At 50.9% G+C, this 20,117-nt stretch overlaps 2 protein-coding genes and 1 long non-coding RNA gene across 4 annotated transcripts; all 3 read left to right on the top strand.

Annotated features, from left to right (window-relative positions):
- The first annotated feature begins 1,571 nt into the window (after nucleotides 1–1,571).
- LOC122370744 (trichohyalin-like) lies at nucleotides 1,572–13,486 on the top strand. 2 transcript variants are annotated; one of them, XM_043346617.1, is made up of 3 exons: nucleotides 1,576–1,648; nucleotides 10,271–11,280; nucleotides 11,428–13,486. In XM_043346617.1, the coding sequence occupies exons 2-3, from the start codon at nucleotides 10,279–10,281 to the stop codon at nucleotides 12,136–12,138; spliced, it is 1,713 nt and encodes a 570-aa protein (XP_043202552.1). In that variant the 5' UTR covers nucleotides 1,576–1,648; nucleotides 10,271–10,278; the 3' UTR covers nucleotides 12,139–13,486. The 2 variants fall into 2 exon arrangements, with proteins under 2 accessions (XP_043202563.1, XP_043202552.1); XM_043346628.1 differs by having other exon boundaries at nucleotides 1,572–1,648; nucleotides 10,271–13,486.
- On the top strand, nucleotides 4,575–8,016 carry LOC122370736. Its single transcript, XM_043346607.1, has one exon. The coding sequence runs from the start codon at nucleotides 4,774–4,776 to the stop codon at nucleotides 7,981–7,983; it is 3,210 nt and encodes a 1,069-aa protein (XP_043202542.1). The 5' UTR covers nucleotides 4,575–4,773; the 3' UTR covers nucleotides 7,984–8,016.
- Nucleotides 13,487–14,783: 1,297 nt separating the features above from the next.
- LOC122370751 lies at nucleotides 14,784–18,494 on the top strand. Its single transcript, XR_006254601.1, has 2 exons — nucleotides 14,784–14,983; nucleotides 17,478–18,494. It is a non-coding gene; the product is annotated as an uncharacterized LOC122370751 (long non-coding RNA).
- Nucleotides 18,495–20,117: the final 1,623 nt, after the last annotated feature.

Genomic DNA, 20,117 nt, shown 5'->3' with positions numbered 1-20,117 from the left:
CAACCACCTTCCTCTACGTACGTGTTTCACTGCATAACTCTAAATTTGGGGGGAAAAACTAATAATACCTTAAAGGACCCCAAGCCCGCCTCTAACGGGTCGGGGTCCTAGTAAGGGACGCAAATCTATACATCTAAGGGGTCACGTGGGCCTCGGGATCCACATTTATCAGCTGAGGGCACCAAACCGCATTAGCAGGGCGAACTGATTAACTGAAACGTTTTCCACTTTTTCTGAGTGAGGATCAGGAGCATGTGCACAGCGGCCCGTCTGAAGGGGGTCCACCGGACCCAATGTGTCCTCCTCATGAGAAGGCTATGCCCTAACATCAATCACTGATTTTACCGGTCAATGTTTCTGTTTAAAATACGTTGTTACATTTCATTGCAAGAAGAACAATTTAATCACCACTGCATTCCTCGCTCCCTGGCACGCCGAATGACTCATAAAACGAGGGAATAACAATTTGAGAAAGGCAGGATTAAACACAAAATTTGATTCCCCCCCCCCCCCCCCCCCACCTAAAATGTCTGACGACGCCTATGAACACGTTAGCTCCATACGGGGACCCTTCAATCGGGAGGACCAGAGGCACGTCGAAAAGGTTCGGAGGAAAAACACCGAGCTAGTTGCCACCATCCGAAATCAGCCGTACGAGGAAAGGCAATTCGGATTCTCGACGTGCCGTCTCTTTACCGTCGCCGTCGGCGCAGCGACTGATAACTGTCTATCAGGTGCTGAGGTAGGGGGGATCGATCTCGAGGCGGACAGCTCTTCACGGCGGCAGCGGCAGGCAACAACTGCGGACACCGATGGAAGCTGTCGAAACCGAGGGTCGTCTCCCGAGTGCATCCCAATGTCTTCTCCGTCTGCGTCACTAACGATTGGAACGCACTACCGCCATCAGTTGTCGACGCCCCCAGAAATCGAGCCTCTCCCAATTCCACGCCGGCTTGGCTTTGGAGACGTAACAGTCGGCTCGGGTCAAGGTCAACGCTAGGGTCGCGGCGGATTTGTAGTGCTCGTGCACCCGCCACTCAATAGAAATCGACACCCATGAGTCTAAGTATACATATTACATACACTATACGTGAGGTGATGAGCGAGTTAGCCGGCACTTATATGTTGCTTGATAAATTTTGTGCGTGTAAAAATACATGATTTGGAAAAAACATACACTATATGCAGGCATAAGCGAAGAAGGTTGTCATTGGCAGTTAGAGTAACTGAACTCGCTGATGACGGATATAAAAAGACACTCATAGTTTGCCAAAGCAATTGTTTTTGTGGCGTGACGAATTTATTACAAACCATCTAAAGTCGCACAAATGATGCATTCAGGCTACCAAGATAATATAAGCACTATCTACACCAGCTGTAGTATCTTTATTCTTTTAGAAGGCTGTAGAAAATAATGGACTCACTGTCTACCTCCTACAGAGCGATACGCAATCTTACCGACCAATTGCAATGACAGCGGGGGGGGGTCGTTGATTTCTGATTAATCCACTGTAAGCCATCAAAGATTGTCACTGATAGAGCGACACGACACTATCTCTACACTTTGGAGCATGGCATCAGGTGACGGGGCGCCGGTGACCCGGCCTGACCGATCCCCGGAGCTCCGGCCGTCTGCGACACAAACACGGTGAGTACATAGTCGCAACTGAGCTGCTGCACAATGTTTCTCCTAGCTAGTGTCGGTGTAAGAGGCCAGAAAGTGGTGTGGCGGTCCGTTCAACTGTTATGTGAGAGCATTGGGTGAGAAAATAATAAGGATCAGAGAGGGGGAATGTCGTCAGAAAAACAGACGAAGGTTGGGCTTCCAATGTAGGTTTAAAAGTCACGGTTTTCATGTATCAAATGGATGAACGGATTTTGCAACATTTTAAATCCAATCAAACAAGTCTTTATGCAACAGACCGGCAAATCGTCACTGAATCCTACTAGCGTTTTCACGACGGAATAGCGGGTACCTAATTGGTCCTTTGATAACTCAGGAATTTTAGTAGTTCTTTATAGTAGGTTTTCCACCTTTCCAATGAGTGGCCCATTACTTTTGCTCTTTTTCTGCTAAATAAAAATCCCCCCGGCAGGGCGCGGGAGGGTGATATTCCGCCCTGGCTCGTGAGGTATGCCCTCCTCAAAGAGGTGTGCTGTGTACCCCTTATTTATGTGGTGTGCGCCTCTCCCGAAAGGTGTGCCCTTGTCACAAGAGATGTGCCCCTAGTCCTTGACGTGTGTCCTTAATCGAGGTGTTAGAACCCATGTCCCTAAAAGTGTAATCCTATGTAGTTTGTGGGACGTGCCCCCGACCCTATAGAGGTGTGCACCTGGCCATGCGATGTGCCCACAGCTCGTGTCTCGTGAGTTGTGCCCCTAGCCCAAAAGAATACCCCTAGCCCGAGAGGTGCCCCTGACCCGGGTGATGTGCCCCTGACTTGTGTGGTGTTCCCCCGGCTCATCAAGTGTGCCCCTGGCCCTGACCCGAGAGGTGTCCTTGTCCCGAAAGGTGTATCTCTGGCTCGTGGGAAGTGTCCCTGTTCCAGAGGTGTGCCCCTGACTCATTAGGTGTGCCCCATGTCCGAGACGTGCGTCCCTAGCTCGTGGAGTGTGCCTCCTGCTCATGAGTCGTGTCCCTATAGTCTCACGCCGTTGCCCGAAAACTTTTGAAAACGTGGGTGTGCCCCTGACATAAACGTGTGCCCCTGACTCGAGGACCGATGCGTGTGTCCCTATATCGAGTGCCTCTCGTTCGTATGTAGTGCTTCTGGACCGAGACTCGAGAGGTTTGATTCTGGTTCGCTACGTGCGTGTGCCCCTGTGGCCTCTGGGATGTCCCTGTGGGGAAGCTCAAGCCTTATTGGGGGTGCTCAAACTAGCATTGGGGGTGCTGAAGCACCCCCAATGATATACAAATCCAATTCCACACCCATGGGTGGACGGTTTCTATGGAAACGTTAGTAGATTTACTAATTTTACTGACGTTCCCATAGAAACCAAACGCATATGCCTGGGAGCGTCGGGTAGTGGCTTGTTATGGAACAGGGCCGCGAAAACGAAACTGACGCACAATGCGCAAGTGGCGCACAAAACGGCATCTATATCATCCAGCTCAAAGCTTCATCGAACGCAGCGTAGAATATTTTTCGTAGAATGTTATTCGGTCGAGGAGACTGAGAATATCGTTTTAACAACTGGGGCATTCCACGATAGATCATACCAGGCGCGTCACCCTCATCTCTCAGATTTTAATGAAGATCGGTCCTAGAGGTAATCATAGGCCCCAAAGACGCCTAGTAAAATATCAGACTTCTCAAATCAAAACTTTTTGAGTTATATTGCATTATATTTTTTAACTTCTGTTTGTAACGGTGAGTTTGATGGCCTATAACTCAAGAACGGGTTAAGCAACCAACAAACGGTGAAAGCACTAAGCTTGCGATGAATCAAAGATAAATATAACTTTTTTAGAAATTAAAAAAAATGGTTGTTGAACAAAAATCTTTATCTTTTTCATTTGCCTCTAATGACTTTTGGGACCAAAATTTTTCACATTTTTATTTTTTCAAAATAAACTTCATGTCATCGCAAATCAACATGCAAAAAAAATAATAGAAATGTGTTCTTTCGACAAGTTCCTCATTTTCCCGCAAAAAAAGGTTTCGGGGGGTTGATAAGACCCCAGCACGCCGTTTCGCTTCTAATAGAGCTATAGAGCCTCGCGGAAAAAACGAGCGTGTGTGCAGTTACAAGTCGCAGCGATTGGTACCCGATTTTAAGGTCTCAGGTTAACCAGTAGCATCTGAGGTCAGGTCAAGTGACTGAACTTACGGGTTCGGTTTTTAGTAAAAGACCTCGCAAACATGGCTGCAGAGCCGCGATTTTGGCATCATTGTGTTCGCCTAGCTGAGGTGCGTCAAATGGTATACTTTTTGTTTGGGTGAGGTCAACTTAAGCAGTTGACCTCGGGTCAAGGTAAGGTTAGAACCCCTCAGGTCACGAAGCTGGGCAAAGGATATCATATGGCTTATCATTCGATTCGGAATGTCTTCCCGAGTCCATTGATGGCTTTCCCGACTCTCTACCTCAATTTGATCGGGAGTTATTGACGCAAAACTCGTGCGACCCTAGTAACGTCATAAATGACGTCACGCAAGGTTAACAATGCAAAGGTGAAGCATTGGACTTTGCAAGGAGTGCATGAAATCACGATACCATGTACGTGAGCTAGTTTTAGATCATTATCCGCGCCAAAATAACAGTTTTTATATTTCCCCATTGTTCGAGAGAAAACGTACCGTGCCGCACAGCGACGGCATCGCGCGGCGGGCACGGCCGAGCCCGCCGTCCACGTGGTCCTCTGCAGGGCCTGGGGGGTCATCTGGAGCACATGTGTGCTGACCGGCCCCAACGCGCCGGGCCGGCCGCCGCCGGCCGGCTCGGCAGTTCGCGGCAAAACGACGACGAAGGCGCGGCTCCGCCGGCGCAACGGCGCCGGCGTCGTACGATACGATTAACGTGCATTGTGTGGTGAATATTCAAGAAATAGACATTCATCTAAGAACTCTTTTGGTCCTCCGGTTAATGGAACGATTCGATCAGATACGCAATTATTAGTGAACTTGACGATTACACGAACACTTTGGTCTGCCGTGCTGGATCAGAGTGAACGACCACGAAACACACGAACATTTTGGTCCTCCGGGCCGGATGTATGTGAACTAGTGAGTGAATGGACGTACAGTCCGACGCGAGTGCAGTGAATGAGTGATGTCGGAAGCGAAGTCCGACGCAGTGATGTCGGAAGCGAAGTCCGACGCGAAATCGACCGCAAAGGCGGTCGCACGGTGTGACGCTAAATCTACGCGCAGCTCGCAGGCATGTCATACCCGCAGCGAGACCTTCGGCAGCGCAGCCTCGTCCACCATCAGCGCAGCCCGCCGCCGAGCCGCGCTAAGCAAGCTCGCAGCGGAGCAAGGCCAGCGCGCGGCCGCGGCAAAGGCGGAGCTGACACGGCAGGAGGCGGAGCGGGCGCGGCAGGAGGCGGAGACGCAGGCGGAGCGGGCGCGGCAGGAGGCAGAACTGGCACGACAGCGGGCAGCTCTCGAAGCTCAACAGCTCGCCGACGAAGCTGAACGCCGTCAGCTGGAGCTGGAGCTGCTCGAGGAGGAGGAGTATGGCCACCAGTCATCTGCCGTCGACCGTCAGGCTCTAGCTCGGCCTGCTGCCGCAGCTCCAAGTGAGCCAGCCGCCCAGCTGCGTGAACCGCTGCTGCCGGGTGAGAGATTCTCACGCACCCGGGACTGGGTGGAGCAGTCCTCCCAGTACGGACAACTGGTGAGCGCGCGGCCATACGACGACCGTCCCCAGCAGGAAGCGCGACGCCCGCTACAGCCCGTGAGACAGCAAACGACTCCACAGCTGCCTCAAGTGACCCTGGATAAGTTCAGCGGCTCCGCCCTGGAATGGCCGAGATGGATCGCGCTGTTCAGGGCTCTAGTGCACGATCGAGACGACCTGACTGACGTCGAGCGCCTGACATATCTCCAGGCTCATCTCACCGGGCCGGCCAAGGAATCAGTGCGCGGTATGTTGTGCGAATCTTCTCTGTACGGTGAGGCTCTGCGTGAGCTAGAGGAGGAGTTCGGTGACCCTGCACGGGTCATTCACGCGACGATGAAAAAACTGCTCGATTCGCGGACGGTGAAAGATGGTGATATGTCAGCCGTGACAGAGCTGTCACGTGACCTTCGCACCGCGGTCCGTGTGCTACAGTGCCTTCACTACGACGCGGACATCTCGGCTGCCACCAATGTAACAGCCGTGATCTCGAAGCTTCCCGCTGCGCTGGCGCTGAAGTGGGGCGAGCACGCTGTACACGCTGGTCTCGTCCGCCCTACTCTCGCTGACCTGGACAGCTGGCTGCGCCGCTACGTGGCCGCTGGGCGCGCGTCCCTGACCCTGACGGGCCACCAGCAATCCAAGGCCGAGGTCAACAGTGGGGAGAGCCGGCAGCGGCGTGTTTACGCGACTGCGCTAGCGCCGGCCGCACCCCGAGAGGTCGTAAAACCGAAAATTAGTGCAATAAAGGCAGCGCCGGTCGCGAGTGAGGACACATGTGTAGTCTGTCAGGGGGCACATGACGTAGAGCGCTGTGACAGGTTCCTGGAGCTGACAGCGAGCGAGAGAGCTGAAGTGGCCGGTCGAAACGGGCTCTGCTTCAACTGTCTCGTGCGAGGCCACATCAGCGCCGCGTGCACGTCTAGCGCAAAATGTGGTCACGAGAACTGTGGAAAACGTCACCACACGCTTCTGCACAACGGAGAGCGTGTGTTTCCACGGCGCAATGCTGCCGGCAGCGCGCCGTCACCAGTGAAACATGTTGGCACTGCGGTGGTCGAGCCACCCTGTAAGGTGCTGCTGCAGACACTGCCGATAACGGTGCATGGTCCTGCTGGGCGCTGCACAACCCACGCGCTTCTCGACCTCGGGAGCCAGGTAACGCTGGTGACCGAAGGCCTGAGCGACCGTCTCGGCATCTCTGGATCCATTGACAGTTTGGTCCTGAGTACCCTAAACGGAAGTGAACGACTCAGATCACGCCGTGTGTCCTTCGTGATCGAGCCTGTCAGCAGCGGTGGCACACGTCACGAAATACGGAACGCCCAAACGACGCCGACGCTGAGTGTGTCAAATCACGCCATGGACTGGTCACGGGAGAAGGGCAAATGGCCTCATCTCGCTGACCTGGATCTGCCGAGTACGACTCGAGGTCCAGTAGAAGTACTTCTGGGCGCTGACGTCATAGAACTGATCGTGGCACGTGAGGTGATCGACGGACCGCCGGGTGCGCCGTGCGCCGTGAGAACACTGCTCGGCTGGACGGTCACCGGCCGCGCGCCGGATCGAAACCTGCCAGTCAACAAGGACGTGCATCATATCCGTGTCAGCGAGGAAACCCAGGACGCTTCGGAAGTGACTCGATGGCAACACGTGCCAGGGTCACTGAACTCATCGAACATAGGCAGCCGAAGCTGCTCGGTGACTGAGATGGCACCGAGCGGAGAGCGGGGCCAAGGTCGCGCCGTCCTGTCGCGCCGTCCCCAGGACCGGCCCGCCGCGCCGCCCCGCCCGACAGAGCGCCCGAGAGACGAGGAAACAGCCGAAATGAGAGCACCAGCCTGCGTCACCAGGGGAGCGGAGCCGGCCATAAACCCCAGCCGGTTCTCATCATGGCTCAGGCTGCTGCGTGTGACAGCGTGGGCGCGCCGATTCGCTCACAACAGCCGCAGCCGAGCAGCAGCTGATCGGCGGACGGGACCGCTGACTGATGAAGAGCTGAGAGAAGCTGAGCGCGTCTGGCTGCTCAGCACACAGGCCGAGCAGTTCGGCGATGAAATCGAAGCTCTCCAGCACGGAAGGCGGCTTCCCTCGAACAGCCAGCTGCACCGGCTTAACCCATTCCTGGACTCGAACGGCCTTCTGAGAGTCGGGGGCCAGCTGCGCCACGCCCAGCTCGACTTCAAGGTCAAGCGCCGGGTGATTCTACCTGCACGCGGAGACATCACTCGGCTGATCGTCACCGACCGACACGAGAAGTTCGCCCATTCTGGCGCAGAGCACGTTCTGGCTCACCTGCGGCACCACTTCTGGGTCATCAGTGGCAGGGCCGCTGTGGAGCGGTACACACCTACCTGCACGCCGTGCCGGAAACGGTCAGCCCAGCCAGCGCCGCCGCTAACGAGTGACCTACAGGCTTCCAAGTGGGCGAGCCGGCCCCGAGCCGCACCTCCGGACGCTCATCACACGGATGAAGTGACGCGCAGACCCGGCAGACGTGCAGCTCGACGAATTAGCGCCGGTGACAAAGGACAATCTGCCTCGCGGGCACTGGCCTGTGGGGCGAGTGGTGAACGTGTTCCCTGGCGCCGACGGCCGAGGGCGGGTGGTCGAAATGGCCACTGCCACTGGTCGCTCTAGACGGCCGGTCTCTCGTCTCTGTTGTCTGGAGTGCGATGGTGACGGGCAGTAAATGGACTCAGACGGATGATGTGTGCGCGAGTGGGGCGACTAGTGAGTCTTTTACGACCACTGTGAGCCGCTGCCGAGCAGCGTCGGAGTCTGGACATTTGTGAGTGTTAACTGCGTCCGTCATTCGTGTTAGGTCGACGTGTGCGTGTGTGAGAATGAGCCGCTCATTCTGTTTTCTGTCACTGGTCAATTGTCATTTGTGTTTGGTGTTTAGCCATTAGCCAACAGCTGTGAGCCGTCCGACAGCCCTAAGCGTTCACACTGCCGCAGTGTCGCTCCTGGCTCATTTAGCCGGTCGGCCCTGTACGAGCTAGTATATAGTTTACGACCTTAGAGTGTAGCAGCCTTAGATTGGGACCGACGCGCGGCGCAACCAATGTAGTTTACACTTTACAGCCTTAGCTTTAGCGTTCGTTTATTGCTGTACGATACGGACGGAGACGCTGCCTGCGAGCAGCTGTTTGTTGTTTCGTTAATGTTTTCTCTCTTACGTTTAGAATTTCCGCGAGCGACGCGAAAATTCGGGCCGGCCATGTTCGAGAGAAAACGTACCGTGCCGCACAGCGACGGCATCGCGCGGCGGGCACGGCCGAGCCCGCCGTCCACGTGGTCCTCTGCAGGGCCTGGGGGGTCATCTGGAGCACATGTGTGCTGACCGGCCCCAACGCGCCGGGCCGGCCGCCGCCGGCCGGCTCGGCAGTTCGCGGCAAAACGACGACGAAGGCGCGGCTCCGCCGGCGCAACGGCGCCGGCGTCGTACGATACGATTAACGTGCATTGTGTGGTGAATATTCAAGAAATAGACATTCATCTAAGAACTCTTTTGGTCCTCCGGTTAATGGAACGATTCGATCAGATACGCAATTATTAGTGAACTTGACGATTACACGAACACTTTGGTCTGCCGTGCTGGATCAGAGTGAACGACCACGATTCACACGAACACCCATTGACTTATATTAACAGTGATGTCACGTGACCGACCTGACCTTATGTGACCTTTGAAAATTCCCAGATATGAGTTAGTTGTGAGACCTCTGGAGGACACTATGTATACGTCCTGTAACTTTCATCTCGGACAGCTATGGTCATTGGCGTCCAAAACAATGTCAGAACCAAACAGCCTTTTTCACTCTCGCGCTTATAGGAAAGAGGGTTGGATGAACCCTCTTTTCAGTTTTTCAGATGACCCAGACTTCAATTGAAATTTCAGTAACCCGTGATGTCACTAGGCAGCTTTACCACGCCATTTGTAAGCTCCCCTCCCGAAATCACTATTCGAGACCCTTATCGTGACGCAAAATAAATACATTTATAGAAAGAACACCTTCCTAATCTTTTGCATACTTCTTAACAATGAGCCAAATACTTTTTAAAAGAAATAAAAACTCAAAAAAAATTTGTACCAAAGTCCAAAAAATACAAATGAAAGAAAACTCGATGTCATATATCAAAAATAGCGTATTTTTCAAAATGTCAAAATACATATTAATCTCTGTTTCATTGCAAGTCCAATGCTATATAGAATTTGGTATTTCAATAATCCGTCTTAGAGTTACAGCCCGCCAAACTTAGCGCTGCAAAGCAAGATCTAAAAAATGTTTACATCATAACTAAAAAATACTGATCTGATAAACCTGAAATTGTTACAGGTGGATTCAGAGTCCCTGATTATCCCTGAGACCAATTCTCGTCAAAATCCGAGGGATGAGGGTGTCAAATTGGAAAAAAGTGGTACGATCTATCGTGGAATGCCCCAACCTTGACAGATCAATATGCTTTGGGGGGGGGGGGGGCGACAAACGGGCGAGCGAGAGAGTGAGCCCTGCATGTGCAGAACTGATGGCATACTACTAACCGGTGTCTAGAGGTGTGCCAAATTTGAGTGCATCGATCCAGCCGTACTTGGGATCTAAAGCGACCCCTGGGCGTGCGTACGTGCAGTAGCACTCCAGCAGGATCCACTCGAGCCTTAGATTTTTGTTCTTGGTTTGTTGTCAGATCCTACGAAGTACGAGATCATAGATCCAGGACATATTTTATGTGTGGGATCCAATGGGATCTTACTTCCCAGTTTGTCCTTTACTCTGAGATCCACTAATGTCAAAATCCATCACACGGATCCATGCACATGTATGGTCGGAATGCGGTTTACTGGCCACCGTGTCACCCAGTCAGTAGACGTCGGCTAACAAACAAAGAATACATTTTAAAATCACTCCTCTGTGTGTTACAGGCGCCACGATGAGTTTCGCACGACATGAAAGACCGCGGAGTGGACAGCAGCAGACGTCCAGACAACTCCCTCGCATGTGCAACTACTACAACCGTGGGGGAGGGTGTACCCGCGCCAATTGCGAGGAACTGCACTTGTGCACATACTTCCTTCAAAACAGATGCATAGCCGAGCGATGCAACAAGGCCCACACCCTGGAGACGCCCAGAAACAAACGGCTGCTCGATGGTCTGGGATGGAAAGGTATCGGTGACATGGAGATGGCGCTGGACATCCTGCGCCGGCGGGATCGAGCTCAGGCGGTCAGCATCTGTTTCAATTACAACATGGGCATCTGCCCCTCCACCGAATGCGACCGGCTGCACGTCTGCTACCGTCATGTAATGGATAAGCAATGTTCGCCGGACGACTGTGACCTCAGTCACGACCTGGCGCACGGCTATCACAACGCAGTCCTTCTAGCCAGAGCCGGTCTGAACGACACCCCCGAGACAGAGATCCTCAGACAAATGCAGGAGCAGGTGCGCCGCTATCCGCCCCAGCCGATGCTCTGTTACCACCACAAGGAACACTGCCTGCGACTACACTACTGCGAGGCGTTCCTGCACAGTCGCTGCAGGTTCGGAGACAGGTGCTACAAAGGTCACAGCCTGAAGGAACCGCACAACCGGCGGGTGCTCAAATTCTTTGGCTGGACGGAGGAACATGTTCTTGAAGCACTGAGGAATGATAGAGTAGGCGGATCAGCGTCTCGTCCAGCCAGAGCTCAAACCTCAACTGATCGAGACAACGACAGAGAAAGATCCCACAGACACGACTCCTGTGAAGGATCGCAGGGGCTAAGCGTTGAGACGCGTACTAAGAGAGCCGACCGCGCTAAAGTGAACACAACCCGCGAGGACGACATACTTCACTCGTCGAACAAGCAACCAAAGCGACATTACAAGGTGCATGAGCAGGCAACCCGAGTGCACCCAAAGGGACGAGAAGACAGCGGCTCGAGCCAGCAGATGGAGGCGGAGAGAAAGCAATGGGAGGCGGAGAGACAGCAGTGGGAGGCGGAGAGACAGCAGATGGAGGCGGAGAGAAAGCAGTGGGAGGCGGAGAGACAGCAGATGGAGGCGGAGAGAAAGCAGTGGGAGGCGGAGAGACAGCAGATGGAGGCGGAGAGAAAGCAATGGGAGGTGGAGAGACAGCAGTGGGAGGCGGAGAGACAGCAGATGGAGGCGGAGAGAAAGCAGTGGGAGGCGGAGAGACAGCAGTGGGAGCGAAAAGAGACGGAATGGAAGGAAAAGGAAAGGGATTGGAGGGAAAAGGAGAGGGATTGGAAGGAAAAGGAGAGGGAATTAGAGGAAAGGGAATTGGCATTGAAAGAAGAGGAGAGGGAATTGGAGAAAAAGAAGAGGGCATTGAAGGAAAAGGAGAGGGAAGTGGAGGAAAAAGAGAGGAACTTGGAGAAAAAGGAGAGGGAATGGGAAAACAAGGAAGACGAACGGAGGAACATGGAGGCAGATTGGCGTCGAAAGGAAAATGAATGGACAGAGAAGGAAATAAAGACCTTACAGGAGAAACAGCAGTGGCAGAGAAAGGAGACGGAATGGGATGAAAAGGAGACGGAATGGAAAAACAAGGAAGTCGAATGGAAGGAAAAGGAGGCAGATTGGCGTCGAAAAGAAAAGGAATGGACAGACCAGGAACCAAAGATAACAAGAGAGCCACAACAAAGGGAAAGAGAAACATACGAGACAGAGGAAAAAACGGGGGAAGAAGCTGATGATAAGCATAGGCTAAGAACGAGCAAAAGAAAGACAAGGAACTTAAGCGACCAAAGTGTGAACAAGAAAAAGAAGAAGGATCAAGGACATTGACAAAAAAAAAAATAATCGCAGGAAAAGAGATAACGAAAAGCTATACAAAACCCGATCATAAAAGCAATGAGAAGACCATATCTACTATTCAGCAAATCAAGATTGATTATCAACGGCAGATCGTCAGTGTACAAATTTCAGACTCTGGTGAAAGAGCTGAAGGATAAAGATCAAAAGCAGAGATCAAATTAAAAACAGAAGAGGATGATATGAAAAAGAAAATTGAAGAGCTGACAAAACTCCGAAAACTGGTTAGAAAGCAGAAAGAGTACGTGAAATGCAACGCCTAACTAGGCACCTTTGTTGGGCCAGTAACCCTGGAGTGTACCCACACATTCTGCAAGACCTGCGTAGAAAATACACCGAACCTGCTAAAGCAATGCTCTCTGGCATACCACCCGCTCACCATCCACACATACACGTACGCCGCGAGTGTCCGCTCTGCCGCAGGGTCAGAAACCTAAGTACAGGTCCCCAGTCTGGCTCTAAAGAACACATCCGGCGCCTTCTCTGGCGATCAGCAGCGAGTTGCCGCCAGTACATAGACCAGCGACGCCGGCACCAGAAGAACGGCAAGGAGACCACGACCTGTCCGGTTTGTGAATTGTTGACACGGAACATTTGGTTCGCTTATGGTGCAAGTTGGAAGACTCAAGGACACTGAGGGACAGGCACTCGGGTGTCACACTGTCACCGCGTGACACTTCAAAGATAGATTGTGCACAATACTAACAGAGTTTATGAAGAGTGATGCACAGCACAAGTCTCAAAGTTCATGCTACTGCGAATCAATTTTGGGTGTTTGACCTGACCGTGAACCAAATATGCAAAGTCCCAGACATCCAAAAACCTTGCCGGTTGCTTTGTCAATATCCAGCAGACAAATCATCGGACAATCATCGGACGGGCGAGTTGGACAACGGTGTCAGGAAGCAGTGCCGACCGAACCCCGCCTAACGCGCCAGTGACAGAGGCCCTGTCCTGATCAACGGCTTGACCTTCCATGTGACAGTGAGCTGCCTGACCTGCCTCAGGAACGATGTCTGACCTAACCGACATGACATCACTCATCCGACGCCCACGAGAGTACGGCCGGGCTCTGGACAGGACTGTTTGAGATCGACCTCAGGTAGCGTCGGGAGTGCTGGCAGGTGGCGTTCTGATGTTGGTGAAAGGCACACTTCTATGTCAGTGCCGCATTTATCCGCTGGATTTCACAGGGTTTACCAGCAGTGTGTTGTTTGAAGGTTGTGCGCAATGTGCTGAGCTATTATCTAGATTGGAAATAATGAACTATATCACATTGATTAATTTGTGCCCTACAAAATAAATGCAAATGTTGGCTGAATCTGAATTTGACACTTGCCATTCTTGTATAGTATAGCATAACACATATTATTTGGCGAGGCACCGATCACCGATACGAGTTACGGATGACAGTTTTAAATAGGCTCTGCCACTGAAAAGCATTACGTATACACTCTGACACTACTGTTCCTAACGATAGTGCGGCCACACCTGCATGGGTGTCGTTTTATAGGCTTGGTAGGGCCATCCCCTATCAATAATTTCAGAATGTTAACATTAATCCTATGGTGATGCATGGTAAGAATGGCATTGGTATGCTGAAATTAACTATTAGAGACCTACCAATAAATTTCGGAAAGTGACACCCATGCGCACCTTGAATCGTTAACTCCAGCTGGGGACCCTTCAGTTGGGAGGGCCAGCAGTGGCACATCGTAAAAGTCCGGAGGAAAGGTACGACGCTGGATGCCTGCCACCATCCGAAATCAGCCGTACGAGGAGAGGCTCCGGATTCTAGAACTGCCGTCTCCTTACCATCGCCCTTAGTGGCGACATAACTGTCTACCGGGTGCTGAGACAGGGAATTGACCTCGAGGCGGAGGGGTTCTTCGCGGTGGCAGCGACAGGCAACACATGCGGACACCAATTGTAACTGTCGAAACCGAGAGTCTCCCCTCGCGTGATCAACGATTGGAACGCACTACCGCCATCAGTTATCGACGCCCCCAGCCTCAACACCTTTCAAATCCAGATTGGACAAACACTGGGCACACTTAAAATACACAACTCTACTTAATCCAACATTAGGTCGGCGTTCCGGCTCACAGAAATTCAATAACGAGTTCTGGGATATTTGTTGCGGCTCTGAGGCACAACAAGCGAACAAAGCCAACAAAACACATGCGCGCGGTGGCGAAATCATCGCATGCCTCCATTCAGAGTTAATAGCATCAGAGTTTTGACCATGGGTCATATATGACGTAGGCTCACGACTAAGTCAGGACACCGCAAGGAGCTCGATAGGACTGCATCCTTCAGCCCAAGTGGCCTTTCAAAATCCCGCACTTGATAAGCACAAGTATAAGCAAAAGAGGTTGCCATTTGCATTTGGAGTGGCTTAACTCGCTGTCCGCTGATGACGGATATAAAACGACACTCACACTTGCAAAGCAGTTGTTTTGTAGTGTGACGACTTTATTTATAATAAAACACATCAAAAGTCGCACAAACGATGCATTTAAGCTACCAATATAGCATAAATCGCAGCACTATCTACACCAGTATCAGTATCTTTTAAAAGGCTGTAGAAAATAATAGACTCATTGTCTACCACCCAAAGAGTGATGCGCAATCTGGCCGGTGAAATGCAATGATAAAGGGATGTTGTTGAGTTCTGATTCATGCCCTGTAAGCCATCAAAGATAGTCACTTGATAGCGCGACACATCTCTGCACTCTGGAGTGGCATCAGGTGACTGGTCGCCGGTGACCCGGCCTGACCGATCCCCGGCACTCCGGCCGGCCTCAACGTAAAAACGGTGAGTAGACGCAACTGAGCTGCTGCACAGTGTTTCTCCTAGCTAGTGTCGGTGTAAGAGGCCAGAAAGTGGTGTGGCGGTCCGTTCAACTGTTATGTGAGAGCATTGGGTGATGAAATAATAAGGATCAGAGAGGGGGAATGTCGTCAGAAAAACAGACGAAGGTTGGGCTTCCAATGTAGGTTTAAAAGTCACGGTTTTCATGTATCAAATGGATGAACGGATTTTGCAACATTTTAAATCCAATCAAACAAGTCTTTATGCAACAGACCGGCAAATCGTCACTGAATCCTACTAGCGTTTTCACGACGGAATAGCGGGTACCTAATTGGTCCTTTGATACCTCAGGAATTTTAGTAGTTCTTTATAGTAGGTTCTCCACCTTTCCAATGAGTGGCCCATTACTTTTGCTCTTTTTCTGCTAAATAAAAATCCCCCCGGCAGGGCGCGGGAGGGTGATATTCCGCCCTGGCTCGTGAGGTATGCCCTCCTCAAAGAGGTGTGCTGTGTACCCCTTATTTATGTGGTGTGCGCCTCTCCCGAAAGGTGTGCCCTTGTCACAAGAGATGTGCCCCTAGTCCTTGACGTGTGTCCCTTAATCGAGGTGTTAGAACCCATGTCCCTAAAAGTGTAATCCTATGTAGTTTGTGGGACGTGCCCCCGACCCTATAGAGGTGTGCACCTGGCCATGCGATGTGCCCACAGCTCGTGAGTTGTGCCCCTAGCCCAAAAGAATACCCCTAGCCCGAGAGGTGCCCCTGACCCGGGTGATGTGCCCCTGACTTGTGTGGTGTTCCCCCGGCTCATCAAGTGTGCCCCTAGCCCTGACCCGAGAGGTGTCCTTGTCCCGGAAGGTGTATCCCTGGCTCGTGGGAAGTGTCCCTGTTCCAGAGGTGTGCCCCTGACTCATTAGGTGTGCCCCATGTCCGAGACGTGCGTCCCTAGCTCGTGGAGTGTGCCTCCTGCTCATGAGTCGTGTCCCTATAGTCTCACGCCGTTGCCTGAAAACTTTTGAAAATGTGGGGTGTGCCCCTGACATAAACGTGTGCCCCTGACTCGAGGACCGATGTGAGTGTCCCTATATCGAGTGCCTCTCGTTCGTATGTAGTGCTCCTGGACCGAGACTCGAGAGGTTTGATTCTGGTTCGCTACGTGCGTGTGCCCCTGTGGCCTCTGGGATGTCCCTGTGGGGAAGCTCAAGCCTTATTGGGGGTGCTCAAACTAGCATTGGGGGTGCTGAAGCAGGGTTCCGGACAAAATATCGAAATGCAAAATATCGAAACGCAAAATATCGAAATGGAAAAATATCGAAGTTGCAAAATATCGAAAAGCATATGTAACATCGAAATGGCAAAATATCGCATCGTAAAATATGGAAATAGCAAAATATGGAATAGCATAATATCGAAGTTGAAAAATATCGAAAAGACAAAATATATCGAACGCAAAATATCGAAAAGACAAAATATCGAATGCAGAATATCGAAATGACAAAACATCGAAAGACAAAATATCGAAAGCAAAATATCGAAAACAGAATATCGAAAAGACAAAATATCGAAAGCAGAATATTGAAAAGACGAAATATCAAAAGCATAATATTGAAAACGATCCCTGATTAATTGACCTTCCCGACAGTTTTTGCTTTGAAGTTACATTTCCCGATGAATTCCTACCCATAACGTCAAACGCCTCGCCACGAACTACTTACCCTATCCCTACTTCGCACTCGTATCCCTTTCCTTACGTCTCATTGTATAATCGTAATATCGTAAAACAACGGTTTAACTGAATAATCATTTCCCGACAAGTCTAACATCCTACTTTAACCCCGCTCAAATCAACGCCTGGCGCCTCTTAACCCGTTTCCCGAAAATTCCTTTGTAAAATTATATCCTCCTCTCTCGCCCTAAACGACTAACGTTCTTAGCTCACAAAATACAGCTCGGTCAAGGCGAGCACTCACAAATTTAGCTACTCGTTATCATTCCTATCTTGATCTTACTCAAACCACAATTTCCCTTTTCAACGTAAAATAACGACTTCAAATGGAAAGGTCGTAGGTTATGTATTTAGTATCGGGGGTCTAGATTGGGCTCCCCTTCGGAAAGGTTACGACGAGAACTGATTACCAGTAACATCTACGAAAGACTACGCTCGCTTCGCTCGCTCCGTTATAAAGGCATAGGTCGGTTGGGCTAACATTTCTGTCGTGCGTGCGTGCGTGCGTGCGTGCGTGCGTGTGTGTCAGCGATTCACATTTCCCTGTAATGCCCACCGTCCGGTAGTTAGTGGAAATAAACGAAGTAATAATTAATAGTAAATCCGATGAGAAAACAGGATTTGGGGTACCCTATGCTTGGCTCCTACATGAGTCGCCCCCCCCCAAAAAAAAACGCAAGTCTGGATCCGCCAGTGCCAATACGTTCCCATTTGCACAGTCGTTATGCAATCCTAGGAATACATTTTGAAATCACGCTCCTATATGTTACAGTCGTCAATATGGAAGGAAGCGGGAGCGGAAAAGCAGAAAAGGAGGACATGAAAAAGAACAATGAAGAGCTGACAAAACTCCGAGAACTATTTCAGAAGCATAAAGGATACGTGGAATGCAGCATCTGCTTTAGCATCTTCGTTGAGCCAGTAACCCTAGAGTGTGCCCACACATTCTGTAAGAACTGCATAGAAAAGACTCCGAGACCTGTCGCAGGAATATTCGATTACCCGCACCCTCCAAATCAAAATCAATGTCGCCAGTGTCCGCTCTGTCGCCAAGTGTCAAACATACAGGTTCCCAATCTGGCTCTGAAGAACATATCCGGCACCTTCTCTGGCGATCAGCAGCGAGAAGTCGCCAGGGGGACCAGCGGTGCCGGTGGGACCAGCGGTGCCGTTGGGACCAGTGGTACCGGTGGGACCAGTGGTGCCGTTGGGACCAGTGGTACCGGTGGGACCAGTGGTGCCGGTGGGACCAAAGGTGCCGGTGGGACCAAAGGTGCCGGTGGGACCAAAGGTGCCGGTGGGACCGGCGGTGCCAGTGGGTCCAGCGGTCCAGCGGTGCAGGCACCGCTGGCCTCCTTCGGTGCAGTACCGCGGGCCGCAGTCGGTTCGCAAGTGGCCTACAACAGCAAGACAATTAGTCCAGAACTTGAAAGGATGTTACAAGACATGGGGTTTCCGATTCTCCCACATATTTTCCGGGATTGATAGGATAGATGCCGCTACGGCGCTAGTTGGGAGACGTAAACCATGGGGACTGATGGGTAGACATAAGGATTGAATATCTGTCACTGGGTGATTTCATGCTTATTGTTCATATGTGTATGTATGTATGTATGTATGTATGTATTCACTTAAGCAGACCAATCCACACGACAGGGCTATTCTGAGGTCATTGTCATACAATCAGCTAATAATAAAGAACACAGTAAAAATACATCATCATACTGTATCTAATTAAAAGTATACACTAAAAACGCGTATATACCTATAAAATGTACACACATGATAAGATTGTGTATTTAGTGAAGTGATTTGGGGTGTGTCTATGCATTGCAGAATCATCTGTATTTATCCAGATTTAAGCGGCGGATTAAATATAAGTCATAGAAACAATGATTCTGAAAATAGGTAACAAATGATTGGTACTCAGCGAGTTACAATTACGCTGCCAGTCGAATTCATACAATTGCATTCAAAATAATCATCCAAGCATTCCTAGGAGCAAGTGAAATTAAAGCTTCTGAAGAAAAAAATGGATGTGTTACAGGCAAAGTGAAAACTCGGGCATTTTGCAAAATGCCTAGGCAATTTGCAAAATGCCTGACACGCCAGGCATTTTGCAAAATGCCCAGGCAGTTTGCAAACTGCCTGACCCACCAGGCATTTTGCAAACTGCCTAGGCATTTTACAAAATGCCTGACCCGCCAGGCATTTTGCAAAATGCCTGGGTTTCCATTATTCCACCGTTTTTGTTGACTACAGGCGTTGATCATAAACGTTCCACTGTGACTGACCCCACAACACATTTCACATGTGTTGTGGGCACATGTGACACATTCCACGGTCACGAATACAGGGTGTCACGATATTGTTGCGGGATGTTGTACTTGTGTCCCGAAATGTATTGCATCGTAGTTGCGTCAGTGTTCTCCAGCACCTCACTGACAAGTTATCAGTGGCCACATGGTCTGTCCCCGCGGCACCTGGTGAAGCTCAAATAGGCCTCTCTAGCCCATCATGCCCCAAACGAGAATCCCCAGTGCCCAGTGGGTGCTTCACCGTCTCGACGGTGCAGCGCCTCTGAGCTGCTGTTGGCCCAGAACTGCTTGTCGGGACGGTTAGTGACTAAGGAGAGTTCTAATAGCCGTTTTCACGACGGGCTATCCGGCGAGTGCACCTAATTTGACCAGATCTGCACATAATCTCTTTTACAGCAAATATCTTTATTTTATGAATTTATTTCAGTGTTTTAACCGATGATGCTCTCTGATAATATGACAAAGGAGGCATATAAGCAATTAGTACAACCCTAGCTGATGGCTACTAAGAGACACACTGAACCAGCTTGACCAAATATGCACCTAATCTGCACCAGATGTGAACCAAATGTGTACCAGATGGCCGTCGTGAAAACGGCTAATATCGCCTCACGGCCTCATCATTGAAAAGTCTGAATCTTTAGTCCTGAATGGTTCAGATTTGGTGGGTTTTGTCGAAATCCAGCTGCATCACTTATGGATGACGGTAAGTCAGGGTTGCAGCCTGAGGTTGAGCGGCTTCAGCTTTAGGGTGAAATCTTCAGATACCGGGGGATGGCCGATTTAGATGCCGAGTGCCCTGGTCCAGATGCCCTGGTGCCGGAAACCGTTCAAGTTTCCATTCAGCACTCAGGAGGGGCATGGAGGGACAAGACCGCGCCAACCGCGTATCAAGCTCGTGACACTCTGTATACCTACGTCTTGCGTCAATTCTGTCGAGATGGAGCCAACGCTGAATGGACTTGAGCCACCGTCTCCGTACCTTTCGTATATACGGAGTTGTATCCGTGTGTATAAAAGCTTCGATGTCCAGTATTCTGCCCCGGTGGGCAACTGTTCAGGCAGAGACGATTGATAATGTACAGCCCTCAGCA

This window comes from Amphibalanus amphitrite, unplaced genomic scaffold (assembly GCF_019059575.1).
Source record: "Amphibalanus amphitrite isolate SeventyFive unplaced genomic scaffold, NRLGWU_Aamphi_draft 000035F_arrow, whole genome shotgun sequence".
Lineage (NCBI taxonomy): Eukaryota > Metazoa > Arthropoda > Thecostraca > Balanomorpha > Balanidae > Amphibalanus > Amphibalanus amphitrite.
The sequence above is the reverse complement of the archived record's forward strand: the minus strand, read 5'-3'. Positions and strand labels throughout refer to the sequence as shown.